This window comes from Piliocolobus tephrosceles, unplaced genomic scaffold (assembly GCF_002776525.5).
Source record: "Piliocolobus tephrosceles isolate RC106 unplaced genomic scaffold, ASM277652v3 unscaffolded_34535, whole genome shotgun sequence".
In the NCBI taxonomy this organism is placed as follows: Eukaryota; Metazoa; Chordata; class Mammalia; order Primates; family Cercopithecidae; genus Piliocolobus; species Piliocolobus tephrosceles.
In genome coordinates, this window is record NW_022318238.1 from 1 (window position 1) to 8,866 (window position 8,866).

The following is an 8,866-nucleotide window of genomic DNA, read 5'->3' on the forward strand; positions in this document are numbered from 1 at the left end:
ATACAAAACGTGCGCACAGTTGTGTGTATTTAAATGGTGTTTAGTTGCTGCTGCTTAAAGTAATTCATTTTTCTTTAGTACAAGATATGGAGCAATTTTATGAACTATGGCTAAAGAGTCAAAAAAATGAAAAAAGTGAAGATGTAGCCAGTCAGTCAAACAAGGAAAATGGAAAACAAATTCACATGCCAACAGATTATGCTGAAGTTACAGTGAGTACCATGGGTCATTTCCCCCCTTTGCCGAGCCATTGATGGAGCCTTTCTTTTCCTTTTTTTTTTTTTGAGACAGAGTCTTGCTCTGTCGCCAGGCTGGAATGCAGTGGTGTGATTTTGGCTCACTGCAAACTCTGCTTCCCTGGTTCAAGCGATTCTACTGCCTCAGCTTCCCAAGTAGCTGGGATTACAGGCTCATACCACCATGCCCAGCTAATTTTTGTATTTTTAGTAGAGACGGGTTTCACCATGTTGACCAGGATGGTCTCGATCTCCTTACCTGGTGATCTGCCTGCCTTAGCCTCCCAAAGTGCTGGGATTACAGGTGTGAGCCACCACGCCCGGCCTTTCTTTTCTTTCCCATCTTCTCCAAAACCCGGCTCCATCACTCACTGCCTGCCCTTCTCTGTCCTGTGTCTTCATCTTCTCTCTCTAGTGGTTTCCTGTCACTAGCTAAAGTCTCCTCATGTGAAAAAATCCTTTCTTCAATGCTTCTGACTTTGGAGCCAGAGAATTTTAAGTCCAAGTCCTGGTGTCTCTCCTTACTTGCCTGGCACCCTAGGCAGATTATTTATGTCTCCGAGTGGGGTTCTTCTGATAGATTAGTGAAGTATGAGGAGTCTGTGACTCTTCCCTAGTGGGAGGCCCCTGCAGGTGGCTCAGCGATGTGGGCTGTCTATCCCGCTGGACCTTACATTCCCCGCTTACCGCCTGCAGTCTGGCCTCTCCCTCTATGGTTCTTGGGGACATTAAGTTACCAGTGGTCTGTTAACTGTTTTGGTTTTCCTTTAAAATTTTCAAAAAAGTGAAGAGGATAATATAACAAATATCTTGAGCCCACCATCACAAGTTAACTGATGTTAACAATTTGTTGTAATTACTACTGTAAAATAAAATGCTACAGATAAAGTTAGAACCCCACATGTTACCTTTCCCAGAGGAACGATCCAGTGTGTATTTTTCCAGGCCATGTTTACCTATGGATGACACATTTATTCTTTTTTTTTTTTTGAGATGGAGTCTTGCTGTCGCCCAGGCTGGAGTGCAGTGGCACAATCTTGGCTCACTGCAACCTCCGCCTCCCAGGTTCAAGCAATTCTCCTGCCTCAGCCTCCCGTGTAGCTGGGACTACAGGCGCCGGCCACCAGGCACGGCTAATTTTTGTATTTTTAGTAGAGACGGAGTTTCACCATGTTGGTCAGGCTGGTCTTGAACTCCCGACCTCAGGTGATCCACCCGCCTCAGCCTCCCAAAGTGCTGGGATTATAGGTGTGAGCTACCGTGCCCAGCTGCATTTATTCTTAAATAATCTATAGTTCTGCTTGATGTGGTTTTAAAAGTTTACATAAGCATATGTGTTACTGCCCTTATTGTTTTTTGGCACCTCAGTCTCTCTGTTGATTCAGTTGGATCCAGTTTCACTGCCTATTACAGGGCTTGTGTGTGGCCTGGCCTTGCGCAGCGTCTCTCTGCTTGTGACATGCCCTGTGAATGTCTACCTTTGTCACATTGATTCCCTTACTACCTTTACTTAAGTGCTTCTTGGTGTTTGTTATATATGTGTATTTTTTTCTTCCTTTTTTTTTTTTTTTTTTTGAGACAGGGTCTCACTCTGTCATCTAGCCTGGAGTACAGTGGCACAATTATGGCTCACTGCAGCCACTGCCTCCTGGGCTCAAGTGATCCTCCAACCTCAGCCTCCTGAGTAGCTAGAACTACAGGTGCTCACTGCCACGCCTGGCTAATTTTTGTGTTTTTTGTAGAGATGGGGATTTTGCCATGTTGCCCACGCTAGTCTCAAACTCCTGTGCTCTAGCGCTTCCCCTGCCTCGGCCTCCCAAAGTGCTGTTGAGCCATTGTGTGAGCCATTGTGCCCGGCTGCTCCTTGGTGTTTCTAGAGCAGGTCACCTCGACTTGCTGGATCATAAGGCTTACCTAGGGCCGGGCATGGTGGTTCATGCCTGTAATCCCGGCACTTTGGGAGACTGAGGTGGGTGGATCACCTAAGATTAGGAGTTCGAGACTAGCCTGGCCAACTTGGCAAAACCCCTTCTCCACTAAAAATGCAAACAATTAGCTGGGCATGGTGGCAGGTGCCTGTAATCCCAGCTACTTAGGAGGCTGAGGCAGGAGAATCACTTAAACTTGGGAGATGGAGGTTGCAGTGAGCCAAGATCGCATCATTCCACTCCAGCCTAGGTGACAGAGTGAGACTCTGTCTCAAAAATAAACAAATAAATAAATAAGGCTTACCTGGGGTGTTTCATAATAAAGAGTCTTGGAACTGGGCGTGGTGGCTTGCACCTGTAATCCTAGCAACTCAGGAGGCTGAGGCGGGAGGATCACTTGAGCCTAGGAGTTCGAGGCTGCAGTGAGCTATGATCACACCACCTTACTGTAGCCTGGATGACAGCAAGACCATGTCTCTAAAAAAATAAAGTAATAAAAAGTCTTTATTTATACCCTACACTGAATGAGTTCAAATCTGGTTTTATCCAGTGTTGCAGATAATTATTGCCCAGGACATTTGGGAAATACTGTCCAACACTTAAAGTTTGCGTCTGTTGTAACACTTAAATCCCACCATCACAGTTCCTTTTGCATAGGTCTGTTCCCCACAGGGGCAGTGTCTTTACATTCCTGATGCCATAGCAGAGGCTCAGTTCACATACACTGAATGGAGCTGCTGCTCGTTCTTTTGGAGTTGGCATGTCCTGGTCTTTCCCATCCTCTCTGCTTTTCCTCATGATGTTAATTCTTCCCTGAATCCTTGTTTGCACCTGCCTCTTGTTCTCCCAGCAAACATCCTTGTTTGCACACCAGCTCCTGTTGCCTCTTTACCGGAGATTTCCTGGACAGGTGGCACCATTTGTCACCCTTCTTCTCTGCGTCCTGAGTGCTGGCTTGCTTCCCCATGCTGCGGTCCTTTCCTTGTCCCTATTTCTAACCTGAGTTTTATGTCTTGCCTGGCTCTCCCACCAGCCTGGGCTCCCTGGAATTGAGTCTGGATCTTAGATCAGGTGACTGATGGGACATGTGTCTTTGCTGCACATTAGGTGGACTTTCACTGCTGGATGTGTGGCAAAAACTGCAACAGTGAGAAGCAGTGGCAGGGCCACATCTCCTCCGAGAAGCACAAAGAGAAGGTTTTCCACACCGAGGACGACCAGTACTGCTGGCAGCACCGCTTCCCAACAGGCTATTTCAGTATTTGTGATAGGTATGTAGGTTTCTACAATTTTCCATGTCAGAATTGCTTATCTCAAATTTTCATGGACATGTCAGCCAACACGGAATACCTGGGTGTTAAAGTTCTAATGTTGCTGTGCTCTGACAGACCCTGAAGAATTCTTGGGTTTTGGCTCAAAGCGTTTCATTGCTCATCAAACCATTCCTTTCACTCTTCTTAGATTATATGAAAAGATTTAATAGTCTTCCAATACTAATTTGAAATGTCTTAGGATAATTGAATAGAGAAGCATGTTCATTCCAATTTGCCCAAATGACCTTTGTGTTCACAGCTGTGATTCTCAAACCCTTTGCCACAACCTTTGCTCACAGTAAAAGTTCATCAGATTTGAGATGGCTTTTACATTATATTTAAAATCTAGAACTTAGATCAAAGGAAGATGTTAGTATGTATCACTCCTTTGTTTACGTTTTCTTAGAAAGTTTTTCAGCGCGGCCGGGCATGCTGGCTCACGGCTGTAATCCCAGCACTTTGGGAGGCTGAGGTGGTTGGGTCACTTGAGGCCAGGAGTTTGAGACCACCCTGGCCAACATGGTGAAACCCTGTCTCTACTAAAACTGCAAAAATTAACTGGGCGTGGTGGCAGGTGCCTTTTCTCCCAGCTACTCAGGAGGCTGAGGCAGGACAATCACTTGAACCCAGGAGGCGGAGGTTGTAGTCAGCCGAGGTTGCGCCACTGCACTCCAGCCTGGGCAACAGAGTGAGACTCTGTCTCAAAAAAAAAAAAAAAGTTTTTCAGTGAAAAACTAAGTAATTGTGAATTGCTCATTTTATTAAATCACTGTTAATATTTAATTCCCTCATTTAGATCCATGTGATCCTTAAAACTATTGAAGACATTTTTTCCTTGATGCCACCTCTGATTTCTTTCTACTACATCAGGAATAACTATAGTCTTTTTTCTCCTGTCAGTCAGTACTTTTCATAGAGTACATTTAAATAAAGTACTGATTTTTCTATTGTAGATGTCATGGCTATAAAATAATTACATTTCTAGGCTTGAGATTCCCAACTAAAAGTTGTATGCAAATCATAAAGCTAGTGAAGTATACAGTTTCAAGAATCATGACACGATTTTTAGAAACAACTTGTGGACACTGAGCACCTGACTTGTCCTCACAGGTATATGAATGGCACCTGCCCAGAAGGAAACAGCTGTAAATTTGCACACGGAAACGCCGAACTTCATGAATGGGAAGAAAGAAGAGATGCCCTAAAGATGAAGCTCAACAAAGCACGAAAAGATCACTTAATTGGCCCAAATGATAATGACTTTGGAAAATATAGTTTTTTGTTTAAAGATTTAAACTAATATGCTGGCTTTTATGTATGATACCTAATCAGAGCATTGACCAGAAAAATTGAAAGTGTTCTAAGGCACATAGCAGAGGAGCTGCAGATTTTCTGCTTGTATTGGCGTATATCGTTCCTCCTGAGCAGCAACCCACAGTAGGTAGGAAAATGGGCTGTTTCACAGGCCTGGCCACGCTGTCACAGAACCATTGGCATCAGATGGTGAAGTGACCGCTACCCGGTTGCCATCTGTTGAACAGACTTTTGGATGAAGTGTGTTGGGGAAGAGGATAAAGTTATATCTAGGACAACTCTTTGAGTTGGTCCTTCATATAAGAATCATGACGGTAAGAGAATAAACACTTGTACTGGGATCAGAATACATGATGGATGAAATTCTTTACATGTTTTAGCAGAATGAATTTGTTTAATATAATAAAGTTTGCTACTTATCTGTATGTAGGTTGCTAAAAAGGATTTTCTTAACTCAGATTTTAAGCCAAATAACCATTTAACACTAGTATTTGTTAAATGGGGTATTTTTCTGTATTTGTATGTTTCACTATAATAAGGGAATTAAGGATAATGTGCATTGAGAATATTTTGAAAAATAATTAATTGACTCAAATTTTATTTCTTGGTCTTTTGCTGTTTAAATGATGATTTTGAAAGATTAAACTTGTACTGTTGGTATTGTGTTAGTGTATGGACCAATACTGCCTGTAATAAAGATTTTATATATAGATGCCTTTCATTTTTTTCCTGTGGTCCTTTCCCACAAAGAATTGTTGAAACTGGGTACAAAAATCAAGTTGATTTTTTCAAAAACATTTTCATTTAGGCAGTGACTGACAATGCAAATTGGGACATGAAAGCAGCTTTTGTCTTTGCCCTCCTCTCCTCTGAATTTGGGCTCCGGGACTCTCACTGATCGGTTCATCTAGGTAGCTCTTCTTGGGGCTCCCCTGTTCCATTCAAATGAGCTACATAAGCAGGAAGAAAAATGGTCAGCTGGTAAGACTTGGGCTGTGGAATACCACCAAGATGGCTGTTTGGCATAACACCTTTGATAGGGCTCAGAGACTTTAAAGACAGGATCTACTGGGCTGTGATGTAGCAAGCCTTTAAACCCTTAAGCAAAGTCACTTCCTCATGGGAACGTTGAACGTGTGGGATGTGGGGAAAGAGAAAAGGGTCTTTTTTCTGTGTGAGCCGACCAGTAGAGAGGAGGGCATGGCTGCAAGGAGTTAGAGAAGTAGAGTGGCATGGGATGCCATCTGTGACTCTTCAAAAATAACAGGAGAGTCTCTGGTTCCCTCCATGTGTCACGGGGCAGTGGAGGCCAGTCACTGAACAACAGGCATCAGGAGTGCATCTTTTTTTAAATTTTATTTTATTATTATTTTTTATTTTTTAGACAGTCTCGCTCTGTCGCCCAGGCTGGAGTGCAGTGGCGTAATCTCAGCTCACTGCAAGCTCTGCCTCCCAGGTTCACGCCATTCTCCTGACTCAGCCTCCTGAGTAACTGGGACTACAGGCGCCCGCCACCACGCCCAGCTAATTTTTTGTATTTTTAGTAGAGATAGGGTTTCACCACGTTAGCCAGGATGGTCTTGATCTCCTGACCTCATGATCTACCTGGCTCAGCCTCCCAAAGTGCTGGGATTACAGGCATGAGCCACCGGGCCTGGCCCAGGAGTGCTTTTTTTTTTTTTTTTTTTTTTTAATCTCAGACGGAGTCTTGCTGTGTCGCCCAGGCTGGAGCGGCAGTGGCGCGATATCGGCTCACTGCAAGCTCTGCCTCCCGGGTTCACGCCATTCTCCTGCGTCCCGAGTAGCTGGGACTACGTTGAGCCACCGCGCCCAGCCTCAGGATTGCATCTTAACTAAAAAATAATCGTGTGTTAGGGTGATGTTTTCTGTAGAATGAAATGGTGTGTTATTCTGCTGAGTTTCCCTAAGTCTGCTGATGGTTGTTACATTTTTTCCTTCCATGTACTTTCTCCCAAACTCCTTATGTCCTCTTTTTCCAGGGGGAATAGATAATAATAAGTTGTCTCTGGGCCAGGCACAATGGCTCACACCTGTAATCCCAGCATTTTGGGAGGCCGAGAAGGGAGGATCACTTGAGGTCAGGAGTTCAAGAATACCTTGGTCAACATGGTGAAACCCCGTCTCTACTAAAAATACAAAAAGTCGCCAGGTGTGGGGACGGGTGCCTATAATTCCAGTTATTTGGGAGTCTGAGGCAGGAGAATCACTTGAACCTGGAAGGTGGAGGTTACTGAGATCAGACAGTGTCTCACTCTGTAGCCCAGGCTGGAGTGCAGTGTCACGATCTCAACTCACTGCAACCTTCACCTACCAGGCTCAAGTGATCCTCCCACCTCAGTCTCCCAAGTAGCCGGGATTACAGGCACACACCACCATGCCTGGCTAATTTTTGTATTTGTGGTAGAGATGGGGGCTTCACCAGGTAGGTCTCGAATTCCTGGTCTCAAGTGATTCCCCCACCTCAGTCTCCCAAAGTGCTAGGATTACAGGTGTGAGTCACCGCACCCAGCCTGTTTACTGACTAAAAAGCTAGTTGCTTTACCCTTTGGAATCTAGGCTAAAAACAACCTTTGACGATCCTATGAGTGTTGAGATTTTTTTCCCAAACTCCCCCTACATTTTCTGTGCTTCAGCTTTCCACCTTCTCAGCAATTCTCTAAGCTCTGAACCATCTTTTTGGTAAATTCCATTTCTGCTAACTCAGCCAGTTTCATGCTCTGGTTTGCAGCTAAGAACCCTGCCTGCCACACAGCCTTGGTCTCAGCATTAGGAAGTCAATGTTAATTACTCTGGTGAGCTCACACCCCATCCTACAAGTGCGGGGTTTACTGCAGCAGCTTTGGAGAAAAACATGGTGCACAGTGGGGGATAAAAAGAAAGGGGAAAAAAAGTGAACAAGCAAACTCCAATCCCATTTTATTAGTAGAGGAAAGTAATAACTAGTGTGTCAACTTAGGCATGTTATCTCATTTTTTTTTTAATGTTTAAAAAATGATTGAGATACAATTCAGTTGACAAACCACCATGTGTAAAATTATGATTCAGTGGTGTTTAGCATATTCACGATGTTGAGCTATAACCACCACAATCAATTTTAGAATATTTTCATTATCTAAATAAAACCCACACGCCTTAGCCATCACTCCCAGAATCTACACACTTGTCCTGCCTCTCAAGCTAACCTGCCTTCTATCTCCAAGGATTCTCTTGTCCTAGACATTTCGTTTAAATGGAATCATATAATATGTGGCCTTTTACGACTGGCTTCTTTCTTTAGCATAATTCTCCAAGGCTCACCTGTGTCGTGGCATGTATCAGTACTTCATTACTTTTTTTTTTTTAGATGGAGTTTCACTCGTCACCCAGGCTGAAGTGCAGTGGCGCAATCTGGGCTCACTGCAACCTCTACCTCCTGGGTTCAAGCAATTCTCCTGCCTCAGCCTCCTGAGTAGCTGGGATTACAGGCATACACCACCACACCCAGCTAATTTTTTTTTGTATTTTTTGTAGAGATGGGGGTTTCACCATGTTGGTCAGGTTGGTCTTGAACTCCTGACCTCAGGTGATCCACCAGCCTCGGCCTCCCAAAGTGCTGGGATTACAGGCATGAGCCACCGTGTCCAGTGGTACGTCATTACTTTTTATAGCCACATAATACTCCACTATTTGGATGGACCACATTTTTTAAAAATCTATTCGTCGGTTGATGGACATTTGGGTTGTTTCTGCTTTTTGGCTATTGCGCATATCAACAGTGCTGTGCAAGAGTTGTGACCTCAGTTTTGTTTGGCTGTAGTGAGCTATCCCATCTGCCCTGAAGGTGTGGAGGCTGCAGGTGAATCTTTCCTACCCTCAGGGACCCCTTCTCTGCACAGTGCTCCCACCGTGTGACTGAGGCATCCTGGGCAAGGGGGCCGTGGCCCAGAGGTGCCCACCCCTCTCCATCACTCACCCTTCCTGGAGCTTCCTATCCTGTGAGGACTGTTTGCACAGAGCCCCCAACCTTTGTTTTGATTTAGCTCCAGGGACCTGCACCAATTGGGAAACTGAAGGA

The 8,866-nt window shown here is 44.5% G+C and overlaps 1 protein-coding gene across 1 annotated transcript; it reads left to right on the forward strand.

Moving 5' to 3' along the window:
* The first annotated feature begins 50 nt into the window (after window positions 1-50).
* Window positions 51-5,510, forward strand: LOC113222765 (zinc finger CCCH domain-containing protein 7A-like). The gene is made up of 3 exons (XM_026452384.2): window positions 51-212; window positions 3,272-3,435; window positions 4,588-5,510. Exons 1-3 carry the CDS (start codon window positions 87-89, stop codon window positions 4,775-4,777), a joined length of 480 nt encoding a protein of 159 aa, XP_026308169.1. The 5' UTR covers window positions 51-86; the 3' UTR covers window positions 4,778-5,510.
* Window positions 5,511-8,866: the final 3,356 nt, after the last annotated feature.